The following is a 20,532-nucleotide window of genomic DNA, read 5'->3' on the forward strand; positions in this document are numbered from 1 at the left end:
GGACTAGGGAATGGGGGATTGGGGAAAGTTGGGGAGTATTGGAGAAAATAGGGGAATATTTACAAGCGGATATGGAGGCCAAATTCCATATTCGCAACATCGCACCCTTCTCTACCCTCGGGGCGTCCCGACCCGATAAATTTTTACCTCCTTTAGTGTGGCACGCAATGTAGTTCCCTCTACTATTAACTCTACCCTGAGTGTGACAGTTTTACAGATATTCACAAATGAGTAAATATGTCCCCCTGCGACGTTGCACCCTTCTCCTCACAGAAACACACCCACAGGATAACCGAATCCGGAAAGAATTCTCAAACTAAACATACAGCCGGTAGGGAGCATTATTTACAAGACTACGCTGCTATTTACACTACGATCCAGGACCTGTTTTTTGAGGAACACATGCAGATGTTATGCATAGAGAGAGCGCGCTTGCCAACATCGATACACCAACCCACGAGTGCTCTGTGGCCGACGGCCTTTAATAACGTGCAGAGCACCCTTTCCCAGCATCAAAAGCACCACCCCACCACCAATCGGTGCAGTCACCATTGTTCAATGAATAAAAATAACTTCAACAACCCCTAACCCTGCAGGTGTCTCTTGCTCTTCGTGTGGTGCACTTGGCCTTCTGGCTTCTTTCAAAAATAAAGAAAGGCGCCAACCGCGTCCATTTCTGTATTGTGGCCTTCAGTGGTGTCAACTAAAAGTGGTTCACCTGTATGGCATAGGTGCCACGTTGACCCATAGGTCCATCCACGGGTGGTGCTTGGCCGCAAAAGAACTACGGTCCATTGTGGGTGGCCACCAACATTGCGGTCCATATGGTGTATCGATCCAGGCAGCAAGCAGCGAAAGTGCAGGCCCACAACTGCGTAGCCAGCACCTCTCTCTCCTCTCTCTCTACCCCAAAGCCAGATCCTCGGAGGTGGGAGACAAAAGAAGAAACAAGTGAGTAAGGTGGTAAGGGCGCAAAAGTGCACGCAATGTAAGGTGATGCACACTGGGGGCACATGGGAACCAGGTGAGACAGGTACGTTCCTATCGTACGCCCCCCCCCCCCCACCAGGTAACCTACATGGCCCCTCCCTTACCCCTTACTGTATCCACAAAACACAACACTACCCATAAACATCTACTTTACAAATCAACAAACATCCCTACTGTCTTCCCCGTTCCTCCCATAAACCAAATTCGTCTTCTCTCCCTCCTAACCAATCAAATTTGCCATTTTCAACTCTCATCAAAATTTGCCATCTCCAACTCAACATCAAAATTTGCCATCACCAATTCATCATCAGTCCCTCCTAAGGAGGGAGAGATGGAATCACCCCAATGTCTCATCCACGTCGTGATGCGTCTCACAAATCCACAGCAATCTCATTTCCTGCACAAAACAAAGAAAACACAGGTGTGGAGTCATCATCATCACCACAGGTAAGTGGCTGCGTATGGTGCGACAGGTTCATCAATCCTAACTATCTCCTAAATGACTTTAACAACTTTACACTACCCGGGGTCTTTCTCCGGCCAAACCATTGGCCCTCTTACACTATGGGTTCTAAAAACCAATTCCCATTGGCCAAACTGTGGTGCTTTTCAATTTGGGGTCTCACTCCCCCGATTCATCTCCCGGTGCCCTCGCACAATTTCTGGGCTGTGGCGTGTACCTCTCCCAGCGGGTCTACCCACCTGCACACCTCCACCACTGCAGTTGCCACCCGAGCTTACCTAGCTCCTCACCCTAACCTATCTACCTGGGGAAGGCCCTCTGGCACTCTCCCCACTCGGTGCCCTCTCTGGCACTGGGCTACCCGGGTCCATCCTCCGGATCCTCGGGCCCCATCCACAACTCTACCGGCTCCCAGAGCCCACCTGCGGCCTCACCTGGCCGACATCCTCACAGTGGTGGAGTGCTCAACCAACTACACACACTAACAGGCTACACGCCCGGCCATTTCCACAACACTAATGCACCCATTCACAACACCATTCTGCAACCGCACCACAGATGCCAATATCCAACCACAATTTACCTGCACCCTCTACCTAACACTTACACTACCCGCCCCGGGTATCCGTGATGGGGGTCCACTCTTCCCCCATCCACACCTTCGCACCATGCACACCACTCCGTACCACTTACTCCAACTCTCTCCACACACCTGTACCTGCACACCTGTGCTCTCACACCTGGTGCCACCTGCACCCTTCTCTCCCCAAGCGCATTCGCGCTGATCCACAACACTCACTACTCATACACTGCTCCACACACCTGTCCAGTTGCACACCTGCGCAATCACACCTGTTCAATTCTCACAAACACGGCATCATCTCAGCTAACTACTCCCTTCTGAAACTTGCGCTTCCCAGTCGTCCCTTTAAACTATTGCGCTCCCTCGTCATTATCATCCATACTAATCTACCTGCGTCCCCACTACAGGTATCAGTCACTAACTAACCTTAACGTTACCTAAGGTCATCTTCTCTAGATCCCTACACACAATATCCTAACCCACCCGGGCTAGTTTTCACTGCCATACACCCCATAAGCTATTGCTCCTTTGCCCCCCCACATGGGAAGGATGGTGGATTTGCCATCCCACCACATCGGGGGTCTCTCACTACCAATTTTGCACATCAAATTTCAACAAATTAAAAATTTGCCAATCACTGCCCATCAGCTGCCAATCACTACTGCCAATCCCTTGCCAATCATCAAATTTTGTTTTTCTCTAATTTTGGGTCCAAAACACTAACCTCATCACCCAGTCTACTCACTAATACCTCTCGGTGCGCCAATCCCTGTCCAAAGCCCGGCTTCGTAAAGCCAAGCAATGGATGCTGGTTGTTTTGTGCCAGCGGCTGAATGCGTCCGGCACTCGGTGCAGGGACGGGGGCTTACCCGGGCCGAGATCCCACGCATCACCTCGGCGCGGAGCCATCCAATGTCCCGATCTCGACCTGCCGGCACGTCTCAACAAAAAGTGGTCGCCATGACGACCCTTTCTATCGGGCTGCCAGCTCCGCCTAGTGGAGCACGGACGCGGCCGTTCAAAGCGAGGCCCGGCACGCACCGAGGGCCCGATTCGGCTATAAGTCGTTCTAAACTCTATCCCGTCTAACGTCGATGCTTCACCTGGACGCTTACACCCCGCAGCCCGTTCCTTGCTCACACATCCAGCCGTTTCCATGCCCCTCGTACCGTTCCTTACACACCCAGGTACACCCATTCCACTCACCGCCTTGGTCACACACCTGACCACCGAACACTTTGGCACACATTCGTTGCTCGCACACCTCACCAATACACCGCTTCGCACCCCCTCCTCGGTCACCTCCTCTGTGACAATCACAGGTGTGCTCTCATTCGCACACCCAACCACGTGCCTCACCACCAACTCCAGCGTGCATTCCCACTCACGCTCTACCATTCCAGGTGTGCATCCTTCCATCCCAGGTGTACATCCTCGCTCACCTGTCACAACTAACTCACGCTCCATGTCACTCTCACTACTTTCACCTCCATTCCTGACAGCGCACTCACCCTTACTCTTGACAGCGCACTCTTTCCTCGTGCACCTGTCCGTCACACACCTTTCTCGCGCACACTCTCCCGTTACACCCTCTGTAACACTCACCACAGGTGGACACTCTTCCTTACTTCTGACAGCGCACTCTTTCCTCATGCACCTGTCGGTCACACCCCTTTCTCGCGCACACTCTCCCGTTACACCCTCTGTAACACTCACCACAGGTGGACACTCTTCCTTACTTCTGACAGCGCACTCTTTCCTCATGCACCTGTCGGTCACACCCCTTTCTCGCGCACACTCTCCCGTTACACCCTCTGTAACACTCACCACAGGTGGACACTCTTCCTTACTTCTGACAGCGCACTCTTTCCTCATGCACCTGTCCGTCACACACCTTTCTCGCGCACACTCTCCCGTCACACCCTCTGTAACACTCACCACACCGCGCTCCCATGTGCTCCCTCGCACACACGCTACGACCGACTCACTCTCGCCTGCACACTCACTCCTTGGTACACACTTTTTCCTCACACACCCCAGAGTCGGACTTTCTCGCACACCTCCTTTTTCGCACACCAGACCTGTCGCACACTTCACCAACGGCCTCTCACGAACACCCGGGTCCATCTCGACCCCCAAGCTTCTTAAATCCCCTGGCGCATCATACGCACGACCATATTGGTCACCACTTACACCGGGTCCTCTTCCTCTTCGCTTCTCCTCCATCACCTGCGAATCCCTCATCCGGTTAATGAGCACATCATCACGATCCAAACACAGACTTTGGACCAATTCTTTTATCTCCTCTTTTATCTCTTTCTTATCCCCTCTCCGTCGCTTCTTAATTTCGCTCATCCCTTCTTCCACTTCTTCTAATTTCTGCTTCACCTCTTTTATTCCCCGGTACGTATCCTCAAGCTCATCCTCTAAGGCTACCTTGACCGTTTCCATGTGCGTCCTCACCTGCCGGTCCTTCGTCTCCATAACCTCTATCACTTCGTCCAACCTCGTTGTCAGTCCCTCACGTACCATCTGACATTCCCTCTTCGTCGCTACCAAGTCATCTTTTAGTTCTTTCTGTGTCGCCTTTAAACCTCCTAATACCGCAGTGTTCCTTTGAACCTGCTCCACTAACTCCGTCTGTCCCACCGTCAGCTGCTCCACCTCCTGCGTCAGGTCCTCTATGCCCCCTTGTAACTTTACAGTCCCCTTTCTCACCTCCTTTTCCATGTGCTCCTCACAGTGCCTCACCTCCTCGCGCACTCCTCCGACCTCCTCACTCACTCCTCTTCTGATCTCTTCTCCCATCACTTGCATCTCCTGCCCAGATGCCACCCTCATCTGCTCCATTTCCTCCCTGTGAGCATCCAGTTTGGTTTCTACCCCCACTCTGACCCCCTCTATCTGCTGCTCCATTTGTTTAACTTCCCTTTCCGCTTGGTCCCTCATGTCCCTCAATTTGCCTTCCATACTGTTTTCTAACCCCTCTAACCCCTTTTGCATCCCTTCCATTTGATTCTCTTGAGCGGCCATTCTGTTTTCTACCCCCATTAACCCATTTCTCACCTCTTTTATCCCGTTGTCTAACCCCTCAAAATTATTGTCTAACTTCCCAAATTTCTTGTCTAACTCCTCAAAATTATTGTCTAACTTCCCAAATTTCTTGTCTAACTCCTCAAAATTATTGTCTAACTTCCCAAATTTCTTGTCTAACCCCTCACCAGTACCCCTCGCTTCGTCCCTCATTACCCCCATTTGGCCCTCTAATCGCTCACCCTGAGCATCCATCCGGTTCCCCATTACCCCCATTTGGCCCTCTAATCGCTCACCCTGAGCCCTCATTCCCACAATTTGGTCTCCCATTCGTTCCATAAGGGCCCTCATTTGCAACATAAAAAGGTTCGGATCCACCAGGGGCGCTGCCACGGTCGCGGGCGCGGTGACCAGCGAGGCGCCATTTTGCGCGTCTGCTACCCTCGCTGCTTCGCTCTCCTCACGTCCCTCAATTTGGTCCTGGACCGACCCTGCCTCACTCTCCCCTACCGGACCCCAGCCGTCTTGATCCGCCATAGCGCGACTTGCAAAATTCGAGTTTCGTAAAACAAAACAAATTTCGGCCGCTCCAAATTTTGACCAAATTTTTTTTTTTTTCCTCTATTCGTTTTTTTTCTTTTCAAAATTTGGTCGGGCCTCGAATCTCACTCCCGACACCAATTGTTACAGACACGACTTTGATGTTAAAGTGGGCCGAGCGGAATGGCCGTCGTGTCCGCACAAATTACCCGACTATACTCGACGTTGACGAAGCCGCGCCACGCTGGCTCAATAAGAAAAAGAAGACACCCGGCTGGATTACAATAACACAATACGACACCAATGTTTCGATTCTCAAGTATATTCGTACGGAAAAGGTTAGATTACAGGGGCTAGAGGTATATTACAGGAAGACAGGCACTTAGACACACTCTTATATTAACCCCGGACAGACGACAGACACACGGGACAAAATGCTGACTCACACGGGGGTTGATGAAAAGGACAGCGGGTATCGATGGCTCAAGGTGCACTCCTGGCTCAAGGCAGAATCGACTCGGTCCGGTCCAGAGATGCGGGGAGGTATCGTCGCGCTGGGGGTGGCGGTGGCTTCTCTCTCCAGTCTCCAAGCTGAGGCGCATCTCTCGTCACATCCGGCGCGGGGCCGCGTATATCCGGCGGGGAGTGACACGCCCTCGGCTCGTTAGCTCCGCCTCGTGTAATCGGCACGTTGCTTCTCATTGGGTGCGTGCGGGGGGGGTTACTGGCTCCGCCCCTGACGAGGAGCTGACAGCCAGCCCCTTCGGGGTAACCCCGTGGAGCGCATGGTCTGGAGCTAATCGAGCCGGTGTGAGGACGCATCCTCCCCCGCTCCGCCGCCATCTCCTCTGTTGTTGTTGTAATTGTTGTTGTAGTTGTTGTTATTGTTGTGGTTTGGGGAAGAAGATGGGAGGAGGTATGGGAAAGGTCCTAAACTCACTACTGATGCCATATAATCACATTCTGGTGCAACGAAGAGTCATAATTAATGGAGACGAGGCCTTAACTGACATAGAATAAGAATAACTAGGAAGATGTCCGAAAGTTGTCTACGTGTGGTGCGGTGGACCTGGGCACGACATTTAATGGGGGAATAAGGGGAAGGTCGGCTCTACTGATTGTTATTTACATGCAATGGGACTAGGGAATGGGGGATTGGGGAAAGTTGGGGAGTATTGGAGAAAATAGGGGAATATTTACAAGCGGATATGGAGGCCAAATTCCATATTCGCAACAATATATATATATGCTTTTTCACTATCTAACCTTTACATCTAAACATACCATTAAAGTGTACCAGTTTTTGTTCTTTTATAACATTTCTCTATCAGTATCACGAATGTCCCTTTGTTGTTTTATTTCAGTCACCGTGACTTGAAACCAGAGAATCTTCTCCTCGACGAGAAAAACAACATAAGGATTGCGGATTTTGGTATGGCTTCCCTGCAGGTCGGAGATAGCTTGCTGGAAACTAGCTGTGGGTGAGTAATATAAAATAAGTCAGGGTGTACAATGTAATCATGCAGATGAGTGTGAGGGGAAGAGAAGCACCAAAATGTTTCATATAAGATGCATCATTTCCTCATATAAGTGATATAACAATGACGTTGATTCAATGACAAGCTTACACTTCAAGCTTCTGAGCTTACACTTAAAGATGAGATATAATTAATGAGGGATAAATGAGGAGGCAAAACAAACGGAATGGGCTGCTGTGATTGACCAAGTGGAATGTAGATGGTGCATGAATGTATAATTGTGAAAGCTGACATTTCATCTGTTTGTCAGGTCACCACACTACGCCTGCCCCGAAGTAATACGGGTAAGTGATATCATGCACTGCAGATCATTGTGCTTTATATTCTGATATAATCTAATCTGATCTCTCATGTAACATATGACAGAACTGTCACAACCTTTTGAATATGAAGATGCATGTGTGTGCACACTACATAGACATACTCACATTCTAACAGTAATATTTTGTGGACGTCCTCACATTCTAATTGTACATACTTTATAGATGTACTCACATTTTAATTGTACATTGTCTTATTGTACAAAATCTAGGTTTATGGAAGAGTGGAGTGACAGAGGGTAAAAAGGCAACACACTGACAGTGCGGAATTGGAATCACTATTGCATGCAACAAGCAATCTTATTACTTTTGAAAATTCTTCTCATTCTTTCTTATTCTTTCAAAAAAAGGAAATCCTATCCTTTCGTTTGCAGCACAAGGCCTCGGGGTAGCATCGTTGGATGAGGGTACGGCTGTTCTGTTGATGCAATGCCCTCTGTGGGTTAGAAATTAGTAATTTGATCAGTTATTATTTTTTTTGTATACAAGATCGAGGCTCGTGTAAGAGCGAACATTAATCACAAAAAAAACAAACAGACACATAAAACATATAATAAAGGGAGCGGGATACAAGATGGGGAGAGAGAGGGAAGCACACAAGTACAACAGTAGAGAACAGGGACATCGGGAGATCTGTGGGAGGGAGAGGGTTTGGGGGGAGGAAGCATGTGAAGGGGTGGGGGGTGGGGGGGTGGGAGAGGTATAAAACACATCGACACTGCTGGGACTTCCAGGAAAGAAGTCAGAATTTCAAAAAAGTGGATCTGGGGTGAATTAGCGGGGGCAGAAAAGATCAAGGTTTTGGATGGGGAAGAAAAGAGATGGTGTTGAACAGCTGTTTTAAAGACCTGGAGGGAGGAGTGGGATTGAAGAGAGTGAGGGAATTTGTTCCAGAGGCGGGAGAAAAGAGTAATGAAAGAGTGATGGTAAGCAGAGAGTCTTGATTTTGGCAGTTTCACCAGAAGAGGGTTGCTGGCAGATCTTGTGCGACCTGTGGGAATATTTGGGGGAAAGAGCACAGACAGAGCACAAGCTAGGCCGGAGAGGAGTCAGTAGAAGACAGAAAGTCCACCTACCTGCCTGTGGTGAGTGAAAGGCCCTCAGAGTTAGCTTCATCGCAGGAGATTCCAATGATTGAGAAAGCTTTGGTTTTAACAGCGTAAAGCTGAGCTATGTGTGAGGCAGGAGCACCATTCCCAGAGGTGAGAGCAGTATTCCATTGAGCTGCAGATGAAAGCCTTGTATGTGGTGAGGAGCTCAGGTGTGCAAATGAAGGACTTCGCATGAAGGAGGATGCCCAGTCGGCGACTGGCTTTGGAGCCCAGCTTGGAAATGTGGTTTTCCCAGGAAAGATCATGGCAGATAGTGAGACCCAAAAGCTTGAGTGGCAGAACTTCTTGAAGAGGATTATTACAGAAAGTAGATGGAAGGGTTGTCACGTCGGTCTTTTTGGAGAGACATCGTAAGAGTGTGAGATTTGTCGGGATTGAAAGACATGTTCCACTTGTTTGACCAGTTTGTGATTTTGTTCAGGTCTGCAGAGAGTGAGGAGGCTGCAGACTGCCGATCTGAGATATGAGAATGGAGCGGCAGAGAGTAGTCATCAGCATCAGCAAAGAGATAGAGAGGATTTTCAAGAGAGTCAGATAGATCATTGATGAAGACCAGAAAAAGCACAGGGCCAAGAACACTGCCTTGGGGAACACCAGCCTGAACAGGAAGGGGAGATGAGAGAAACCCATTCAGGGCCACACGTTGACTGCGACCAGAGAGGAAGTCCGCAAGCCATGCATGGAGATTTCCATGGATACCATAGGAGGAGAGTTTGATGAGCAGAGCGGGGTGCCAGACCATATCGAAGGCACGTGATATGTCAAGGGAGACAGCTCTGATTTCCTGTTTGGCATTGAGGGCCTATGCTTGCGATAGCTCGCCTACTCTTCGAGAAGGACACCCAGAGATCTTTAACGTTCACCAATTTAAACAGCAGATGGGACGCCAGTTTTACGTCCATCCCAGGGACGGTTGATGAATCACGCTCCCTCTGAAACACAGGGATGGCACTTTATAGCTGGGTGAAGATTTGAACCCAGGCTAAACAGCTTAACATGAGTGTACCTGCCTAGCAAGGGAATGAATGAACAAGAAAAAATGGGATACAGGAAGGGATGAAACACAGTACCTGCATCTCAGAGGTTTGGGTTAGATATGGTTTATAGGATGAGGTGGTGGTGGACTGCTTGCTTTAATTCCTGGAGGAAAGAGTGGGAGTAAAATATCTCTGGAGGACAGCTCCACAACCTTGACAAAAGAGGACAAAAAAAGTGGTGTGGGGGGATTTGTTTGGAAGTTCATTTTTATTTTTGGAAAAGCCTGGATTTTGGAAGATTAACCATCAGGGGATTGCTGGAATAAAGCTTATAAAACAATAAATGTCTTAAAGGAAGCAAGGTGAGCTACACACACATTCAATGTATTAAAACATTTTCTCACTCAAGCTTCAAATTTTATTTGAGCCAAAATATCATAAGTTTTTAAAATCCTTTGAAAAAGTACTAGCAGATGGGATAATTGTCTTTGTGCCACTTTCAAAGGATGATGTGTAATGTGACAATACCTTGCCACCTACTGGTACTATATGTTCTGTTAACCTGAAACCTTTTATTGAAAACAATGATCCTTGGAAACCCTTAGTTAATCTGCAAAACATAAATGACAGTAGTTACCCATTTTATATGGGTAATTCTGCATGAAGGCTCATATGATATCTTAAGAGTTAGCATACTCGCCTATGAGTTGTGTCGTCTAGCTTTGGTTCGTATCCCAACTATAAATTTTCATCACGCTGCTTCACAAGCAGGGCATTGAATCATTGAGTATGCCATATTTCAGAAGAGACATTAACTTTATGGATTCTCCATCTGTTAAGCATTCACATGTGGACGAAAATTGTCTTATTGTCTTTTGCACCATGCTCTATTCTATACACAACGTTGATTCTGCCAAAGCAGTTTCCTTGGCTAGAGTTAAAATTCTGGATGAGTCGCCACTCCAAGGGAAATTATCCCATGCAAATTTTTGAAAATATTACGCCATTGTGTGCCACTGGCGTGGTCAAAAAATAAATTCCTACCTTGGTTAAGAGCTGCTTTGACAGCAAGCACCCTATGATGGAGTAGCGACATGTTCATGGTAAATTTTCAGTTATTAAAACGTTTATGGCCAGTTGTGGGTTGTCTCTTCCTTTTTGGCATGAGATATAACAGTGATAACACAGCACTCCATAGAGTGCATATCTCCACCAGTCTCAACAGTCTACGTTTGTATCCTACTGAGAGGCCAGATCTGCATACAGACCTTAAACAATGTCTAATTGTTTTTTTTCTTATCACCTATCCAACAACACAACACACAACATGCATTTTAAGGCCATGTTCCCTGCTAGAGCGGGGGTTAACCTATCCAACACATCCACCAAATTCTCTCATAACCTGCCCACAACGTTTTTCAGATAGCGTGTTACAAATTAAAAAATATCGTATCCGGCTTCACCAAATTCGAAACAATTTGTCCTTGTCACACACCCAACCTGTCTACCAAGTTTCATCCGAATCTGTCCATTACTTTTTTGAAATATCCATGCATAACTATTGAGATATCCATTTTCAAATCCATGCATAACCTTTTGAGATATCCTGCCTGCATACAGACAGACAGAGAGGGGTGAAAACATGACCTCCGTCCACCCTCGGTGGCGGAGGTAATAATCTATGTATAATGGAGCAAGTGTTTGTATATTCACTCTATACGCATTGGTTAGGCAGCTGGCCTGACACCACCCACAATTGTAACCTGAAAAAAAAATCATGCATCCGCCATTTTGGTGCTATCGTAAGCCTAGGACATCTTCTGAAGTGTCATTTTCACCATCGCCATGCCCTTCTTATATGTTTTCCATTCAGTGTAAGACAATCTAATTGACTGCTAAAAGGATCATCAAATATTGAAAGGTTGGAACCAATATTCATCAAGGACCTTGTGAAAGTGACAGTACATATTGGCCTCAGGCTTCAGGCCTCTGGTGTCAGCTACGGGGCAATGCAATTAGAATTATCCAAGCTATATAACCACAATGTATATTACGAGGTCTGAAATAAAGTTCCAGGACTGATGTGTTTTCTTGACAGGTTACAGCATTGACTTGGGTTTTGTAATTGGACGTGCATTGTAGTCTTCTTGTCAGTACTGTGTTGGCCATTGTATCAATCAGTTGTGCTTTGTAGTCATGCTGGAGGTTTTTTAAAAACTATAATTATTGCAATCATGTTCTTAAGATGAACAAATTTATGGAACAGAGAATCAATAGAAGAGATCCAGAGAGCTGTGACCAATGAGTTAAATGGCCTTTCAGACAATGACTTCTGAGGGTGTTTTGAAGCATGGCAGTGACATTGGCAAGTGTGTATAGACTCCCAGGGAGATTACTTTAAAGACGACCACTAAACATAATTGGTACGTTTCGAATAAAATTTTATATTGCTTTAATCCTGGAACTTTATTGTCAGACCTGTATAAGCACAAAAGCAATAAATATGTTTTTGCTTCATGTATGTAACCCAGGTTATTTTTTATTTTGGAGAGCAATCAATGCAGCGGTCTGTTGCCTAGACACCGCCAAAACAAAGGGATGTATCAGAAGAACGTGTTACATGCTTAGAACTAGATCGTACATAGGGCCCATACATTCAACCCCTCCTTCACTACTCTCGTCCATACAACTTGAATGTTCTCTCTCTCTCATTCTCTCTCTCCCTCATTCCATCCCCCTCCCCCCTCCCCACTCCCACCACCATGCCCCTTTTCTCTTTCTCTCTCTCTCTCTGTCTCTGTCTCTCTCTGTCTCTCTCTCACACACACACACAACACTTCCATCTGTCTTTTCTTTGATCTCAGGGAGAAAAGTACGATGGAAGGAGAGCAGATGTCTGGAGCTGTGGAGTCATCCTCTTTGCTCTGCTTGTGGTAAGGGATTTAATGGGTGAGTAGTTGCCCACTCCAGGTACCTATTATAATATTTTCAATTGAACCCTAATATGTCCTATCATTCAATAATAAACTGGCATGGTGAATAAATAAATAAAGATCTCAAAGCATTGTGCCAAATTTCTGACATTTTCAAACAATTGAGATGAGCTATTATTTTTCTCTATTTCATCCTCCTACTAATTGTCTGTTTATTATATTTTTCAGTTACTAACACAGATTTCTTACGGTCATTTCTGTGGTTTTACCACACAGCTTACTTTTCTAACTAGGCTGGCAGGGTGGCCAAGAGGTATGCATACTCACGTCTAAGCCGTCTCTCCTAGGTTTGAATCTCGGCCCAGCTATAAAACTCTCATCCTGGTATTTCACAGGCAGGGTGATCCATCAGATATGTTTGCCATCCCTCAGTTGGACGTTAAACTTGGCGCCCCATCTGTCGGAATTAGTTGGTTGAAGTTAAAATTCCATGGTGTCTTTCGCAAAGAGTAGGTGAGCTGTCACCAGCACCCTGCACAAATTCCAAATTCCTGCCATAACCTACAGAGGATACTGCATCAGCGTCACAGCCGTACTCCCAGCCAATGGTGCTAGCCCACAGAAGAAGACTGCAATCCTAATTCAGCTGCGATTAAACCATTAACTTTCACCGTAATATTGTGTAAATATTTCTTCCATTGTTTGGGTCTCTCATAAACAATTGTGTGAATACAAGTCATCAGTAAAATATGGTTTGATGATAAATTGCTTTAACTTTTTGTTAATTTAACTTACCTTAAATAATAAATTCTTATTTAATTGACAAATGCTTTATTGTTTCCCCCAGAAAATGTTTTGGAAAAATTTGCATTTGCAATTTGGATATTAGTCATGGAAGAATAATCAAAAGTAGAGTGGTGAGCAACAATTGATCATTGCTAATGGACTTTATGTTAACACATAACTGATTTATCGTGGCAAACAGGATGAAACGACGAACAAGTTGTGGTTTTGTTGAATTTATCCCTCTCTGATAGAGCTCAAAAACATAAATCCCCTCATTCCCTCATTTGTGGTAAAGTAAGTCAATGTGCTTTCATGAGAGGGTGGGGGAACTCTTGCCCCACCTATTGGGAAAGGTGGTTAAAGAGTCTCCACCCCCCCCCCCCACCCCCATAATGACAGCACAATGCCATGATTTATTCATTTTTAACTCAACTGGACTACCGTCCAGTTGAGTTCATCACATACTGAACCGTCCGTTGTCTGTCTGTCGTCGTCGTCGTCTGTCGTCCGTTAACTTTTCGACGTTAACACTCCAGCGTCCACAAATATCAACCGATTCTGATCAAACTTGACCTTGACCTAAGCAGCATCCTTACCCCAAGGACCATGTTGGTATTAAATTTCAGCCCGATCCTTTGAAAAATGACGGGCTTAGGCGACCATTTTGTTTTTGGTCATGAAAACGACGTTAACACTCTAGCGTCCACAAATAGTAACATATTTTGATTAAACTTAGAATGTCTAACCCTTATCACACAAGGTAGGATGCTATTGCATTCCAACCCGATCCATCACAAAATGGCCGCCATAGGCCGCCATATTGTTTTCAGCTCCGAAACGACGTTAAGACTTTAACGTCCACAAATATTTATGGATTTTGATCAAACTTGGTGTGTGAGACTCTTACCACACAAGGTAGGTTGCTATCGCATGTCAACCCGATCTGTCACAAAATGGCTGCCATAGGCCGGCATATTTTTTTCAGCTCTTAAGAAAAGCACAAGAATTTAGGATGCTGAAACTGAGAAAGAAGTGAACACAACATTTATGGAAGTGAAATGTATATATAGAAATTGTCAAAAATCTTTTTAATTTAAGTCAAATCTAGTACAGACATCTGACCTACTTTAAAGTTGTCCAGTCAGTTCAGTTGAGTTCTGCTTCCCTGGAAGCTCTAGTTAATTGTTATCGTTACTGTAGTTATGAGGTTCATGGAAAGGCTGAGTTTTATAATTCAATGATGGAAAGCCACATTGAGGATGGTAAGGAACAGGAGAATATGGCGTTAACATTTAATGTCACCTATTGTGATCTTTCTAAACCATCATGACTATTAGACTATAGATTTTCATGAAACAAGATTAAAGATATAATGAGCATCATTTATCACCCAAAATGATCAATTCATTGCCACCGAGCACAGAGTGTTTGGCCCCTTCCAATGCATGCAGGAGGCCCAACAACATCATGTTCTCTACATATTGAGGTGGCTGCAGTTTGTGGAAGGTGCCTGTTTTGGGCAATGGCTCAGTTATGGTATGGGCAATAGCTCAGGTATGGTATGGGCAATGGCTCAGTTATGGTATGGTCAATTCTTTGATATAACACCCAAACATATGTCACAAGTCTGCACTATCTGAAATTTATAAACACCGTGATCATACGATCCTCTTAATCCCAGAAATATTACAGCATTAGTTCATATTTATAAATGATGTCACACCACCGTATTGTGGTTGGAATGACAATTAAAGACTCCAGGCTGCACATAGTGAATGTTTTCCATATCCAGCTATGAGCATATATAACTTTTCCTGAAATCATGATGGAGGAGGTGTTTGGGGAGGTGGGTTGGGTGGTGGACGACTGTCGTGGCATATATATTTACATCAGAATAAATGGAATGCAGTACCTTAGGCAGTCATCAAAAATCTTATCCAGCAGCATTCCAACATCGATCGATTTTAAGATTGTACCTCATATTAAACGAGATGGTAAACCCATTGGTTACTTCCATGTACTGGGTGTAATTCTACTTCATGATGAACTATCTGATGCAATGAAACAACAATGATTGTGTCTTAATCATTGTATTTGTAACAGCTTTGGAGTCGATAACAGTTCCCTTTATTTGAAAATATACACATCATTTGTTACATTTCAAAAAGTACCAGTTCCCTCAAATAATGTTCTGAGGACATGTAATTTTTTAACGACACTTCAATTGCCATTTTCAATGATCTTAAATACCTAAGTGGAATCATGAGTGCAGAGTGCAAACAGCAATAGTTTTTTAAATGCTGGAAGTCCTTGTTAGTCTACCAAATCATCTTATGAGATTGATAATACAGAATTGTATGACTCTTTGAAAAATTGATTCAAATCTTATTGTGATGCAAGGGTGGTGGGGACAGTTAGTATTCAGGTAGAGGTAGCGATCCGTTCTCCACATGGATACCTTGGATTACTTGAAGTGGAATGATGTGAATGCAAGTGATAAATATAATGTTTGTTTGTTACCAATTGCCTGTCATGATAGTCACAAAAGGTATTTTTTGAAAGCAGTACTTGAAGGATATGTTACAGTAAGAAAACCCTTGTTAGGAAACAGGAACAAGACTACAAGGCTAAAATAAGCTCAATAACAGAAATTGGACTGACTATCAATCGTCAAAACTGCGATGGATCGATGAGACAAAGTTTCATTTATCTGGATCAAATTTAAAAGAGTATGTGAGAGGATGAAAAACTGAAACTTATAAAGAGCCTTGCTTGAAGCAAACAATTGAGTATGGAGGAGGTTTAATTCAAGTCTGGGGAAGCCTCAAGTGATGTTGGAAAATTGCTGATAATTTATGGTACAATGACTGCAGCAAAGTAGAAGAAAAATGTAATCCACCATGCCATCTCCAGTGGTTCCAGACTTGTTGGTCCAAGCTTAATCTTAAAGCAAGATAAAGAACCACAACACTCAGCTGGAATAATTAAAACCTATTTGCAAAAGAAAGACGAAGCTCGAGTCCTTCAATGCATGGAAAGGCCCCCCTCAAAGCCCAGATATAAATGTCATTGAAGCCGTATGGAACTATTTGAACAATTCAAGAAAAAGTAAGAAACCATCCCAACAACTTGGATGATGTTTTGGAAGGTTTTCGAAGAAACGTCAAACATTATTCCACAACAGTTTATAACAAAATTATTTGAATGTATCCCGATAAGAATTTCAATTGTTTTGAAATTGAAGGAAAAGGTGAACATACTCACTATTAGTTTATATCAAGGTACTGTACATTGTGCATTAATTTGTTTATTTGAATGATGTTTTATTTTTCATGAAGGTGTATTTGCATTGAACACAAAGTTTTAGTTTACTTCTGCACAACAGGAGAAAAATGCAAAATTTCCAAGAATTTTGCACCACAATGTGTGTGTGTATATATTGTTGCGGATATGAGGACTGTTTTTTTTTTGATTGTGTGCTTTATTATTATTATTATTGGTTATTCTGCGCCTCCTGCCTCCGGAGCTGTGTAAAGGTCAAAAGGGCGTCCCATAATTAGTCCACAAGCATACACATCAGCCAATCATAGAATACCCCTGTTCGATAGTTATATCTTATTCTGTGTTTTAGGGTAAGGCTGTGTCTCCCATTAATAGAAGTACTCCATTGCACCAAGTGAAAGAGATAGATTCCCTTCATTCCCATTCCCAAAACCTCCATTCCCCCTTTTCATCAATTGCCAACTGCATTTTGGGCGGTTTTCCCTTCATCCGCCATTGACCACGAGGCAGGGTTGGGGAAGAAAGGCGGGTCCCCACCTCGTCATAGAGGGGAGGAGTGAACCAGCCCTTGCCGACCAACCCAGAACGAGGGGTTGGCTTTAGAGGGCGGAGAGAGAACGTTTTGGGGAGGTTCGCAAAGGGTCAAGGGTGGGGCTTATATAACCCGAGGCAGAGGCCCCCGGAGAGAGTCGAGGAGGGAGGAGATCAGAAGACAGAAAGGCCTTGAGTTGGACTAAGCAAGAGAGGAAGTTGTTGGACTGGGTGGGACTAAGAAAGAGAGAGAAAGAGTCCTGAAGCTTGTGAGGGAAGGAGAGAGAACCCGTCACACCAACCCCCCACCAGCCGCGTTGGCTCCACCAAGCGTTCACCTCCACCAAGGCTCCACCAAGCTCCGCGTTGGCTCCACCAAGCGTTCACCTCCACCAAGGCGCCACCAAGCTCCGCGTTGGCTCCACCAAGCGTTCACCTCCACCAAAGCTCCACCAAGCTCCGCGTTGGCTCCACCAAGCGTTCACCTCCACCCAGCGTTCACCTCCACCAAAGCTCCACCAAGCTCCGCGTTGGCTCCACCAAGCGTTCACCTCCAGCCATCCACCTCCTGCGATTCCTGTCATCATTCCCCGCGTGAGTCTGTCTTTTGTTTGTTCTGTCCTGGGTTAATTAAGACTGTAGGTAAGCTAGTATTTTCACTGTGTCACCTGCGTCTTATGTGCTGTAAATAAACGTGACTGCTTTCTTTTTGCTTATGTGTGTAAATAGTAAATAAAATTAGTAGTATTTCCAAACCTTTCTTTGCCTTCGTCTTCCTCTTTGCATTCGTCGTTTTAGTCTTTTCCCTCATTGAGCAGCCGCGGTGCGATCCGGCCAACGTTTGGGTGGAATCGGGTTCTAATCGGGGAATAACTGTTCGGTCACGGTAATACCAACCGCTCGGTAAAATAGCATCTACCACCGCGTCCGCAACAATTGGTAGTCAGGAGTTGGGATTCGAAACCTGGGACTAAATTTATTTAGCCCAAATTTTGGACACCAATTGTGTTAGTACCGCAACAATTGGTGTCGAGGAGTGAGATACGGACCCGAAGCGTGCTTAACGCCCTCAAAATTACGAGCTGCTGGAAATTTGTGTTGTTTAACAAAAACCCGAATTTTGAAATCGCGCCATGGCTGGTCAAGGCGATCGGATGCCGGTGGGTGAGCTAGAGATAGACGGGGTGGAATCGACCCAGGACCTCGGGGAAATGTATATGGAGGATGTGGTTGAGGGGGTACCAGACGCGCAAAATGGCGCTCTCGCGCACGAGGTATCAGGCGCGCAAAATGGCGCCTTTGCGCACGCGGTTACAGCGACACCAAATCTAGCCGCGCCCGTGACCGTAGCAGCGCCGCTGGGGAATTCGGACCTTTTTATGATACAAATGGGGGCCCTTATGGAGAGGCTAGAAGCCAAAATGGGACAAATGGGGAACCGGATGGATGCTCAGGGTGAGCGATTGGAGGGCCAAATGGGGGTAATGAGGGATGAAGTGAGGGCTGATAGTGAGCGATTGGGGGGAGAAATGGGGGGCAAAATGGGAGAAATGGGGGGCAAAATGGGAGAAATGGGGGAACGGCTAGAAGCTAAATTTGAGGGGTTAGACAACGGGATAAAAGAGGTAAAGAATGGGTTAACGGGGGTGGAAAATAGAATGGCTGCCCAGGAGAATCAGTTAGAGGGGGTGAAAAATGGGTTAATGGGGTTAGAAAATAGGATGGAAGACAAATTGCGGGAAATAGGGGAGCAATCCGCCCGGGAAATCGAACAGATGGGGAACCAGATGGAGGAGATGAAGGAGGAGATACGACGAGGTGTAAGTGAGGAGGTCTCCGGGGTACGCGAGGAGGTAAAGCGAGGCGAAAAGCGTATCGAGAAAGAGGTGAGAAATGGTAGGGCTAGGTTACAAGGGGGAATAGAAGATCTGAAGGAGGAGGTGGAACAGCTGACGGAGGGACAGACGGAGTTAGTGGAGCAGGTTCAAAAGAACACGGCAATAATCGGGGGGTTAAAAGCGACACAAAAAGAAAATAAAAATGACTTAATAGCGACACAGAAGCAATGTCAGATGGTACGTGAGGGACTGACAATGAGGTTGGACGAGGTGACGGAGGTAATGGAGACGAAGGACCGGCAGGTGAGGACGCACATAGAAACGGTCAAGGTAGCCTTAGAGGACGAACTTGAGGAGACGCACCGGGAAATAAAAGAGGTGAAGCAAAAATTAGAGGAAGTGGAAGAAGAGGTGAGTGAAATTAAGAAGAGACGGACAGAAACTAAGAGAGAAATACAGGAGGAGGTGATGGAATATGTACAAGGTCGGTGCTCAACTCAGAATGTGATGCTCACTAACCAAATAAAGAGTTTGCAGGTGGCAAAGGAGGTGCGGAGACGAGGTGCCAAGGTGAGTGGCGATATACGAGAAAATGTACATGATGTGAGGGGAGCTTCAGTCGGCTTGGGGGTTGATGTGGACCCGGGTGTTCGTGAGAGGCCGTTGGTGAAGTGTGCGACAGGTCTGGTGTGCGAAAAAAGAGGTGTGCGAGAATGTCAGACTCTGGGGTGTGTGAGGAAAAAGTGTGCGCCAAGGAGTGAGTGTGCTGTCGAGAGTGAGTCGGTCGTAGCGTGTGTGCGAGGGGGCACATGGAAGCGCGGTGTGGTGAGTGTTACAGAGGAAGTAATGGGAGAGTGTGCGCAAGAGTGTGCGCGAGAAAGGTGTGTAACGGACAGGTGCATGAGGAAAGAGTGCGCTGTTGAGAGTAAGGGTGAGTGCGCGACCGAGAGTGGAGGTGAGAGTAGTGAGAGTGGCACGGAGCGTGAGTTAGTTGTGACAGGTGAGCGAGGATGTACACCTGGCATGGAAGGATGCACACCTGGAATGGTAGAGCGTGTGTGGGAATGCACACTTGAGTTGGTCGTGAGGCACGTGGTTGGGTGTGCGAGTGAGAGCACACCTGTGATAGTCACAGAGGAGGTGACCGAGAAGGGGGCGCGAAGAGGTGTGTTGGTGAGGTGTGCGAGCGACGAGTGTGTGCAAAGGTGTTCGGTGGTCAGGTGTGTGACCAAGTCTGTGAGTGGAATGAGTGTACCTGGGTGTGTAAGAGAAGGTGCAATGACCAAGAGCAGGGAAACGGCTGGATGTATGAGCAAGAAAGGGGTAGCGTATGCGCGTAAGCATGCAGGTGAGGCATCGACGGTAACCGGGTTAGCGGTTAGAGCGACTTATAGCCGAATCGGGCCCTCGGTGCGTGCCGGGCTTCGCGTGCCGCGAGAACCAGCGGGGATCCGAGCCACGGCGGGTTCGAAAGGACCGCCGTACGCGATCCACGCTGGGCCTCGCTTGGAACGGCCGCGTCCGTGCTCCACTAGGCGGAGCGGGCAGCCCGATAGGAAGGGTCGTCATGGCGACCACTTTTTATTGAGACGTTCCGGCAGGTCGA

The 20,532-nt window shown here is 46.4% G+C and overlaps 1 protein-coding gene across 1 annotated transcript in view; it reads left to right on the plus strand.

Moving 5' to 3' along the window:
* The window catches only part of LOC137412154 (serine/threonine-protein kinase BRSK2), a 418,950-nt gene that overhangs the window by 247,711 nt on the left and 150,707 nt on the right, over positions 1 to 20,532 (plus strand). The window contains exons 5-7 of the mRNA XM_078779545.1: positions 6,974 to 7,090; positions 7,398 to 7,431; positions 12,421 to 12,489. Coding sequence (XP_078635671.1) covers positions 6,974 to 7,090; positions 7,398 to 7,431; positions 12,421 to 12,489 — 220 coding nt within the window. The remainder of the gene's footprint in view (positions 1 to 6,973; positions 7,091 to 7,397; positions 7,432 to 12,420; positions 12,490 to 20,532) is intronic.

Source organism: Myxine glutinosa, chromosome 1 (assembly GCF_964187855.1).
Source record: "Myxine glutinosa chromosome 1, kmMyxGlut1.1, whole genome shotgun sequence".
NCBI lineage: Eukaryota > Metazoa > Chordata > Myxini > Myxiniformes > Myxinidae > Myxine > Myxine glutinosa.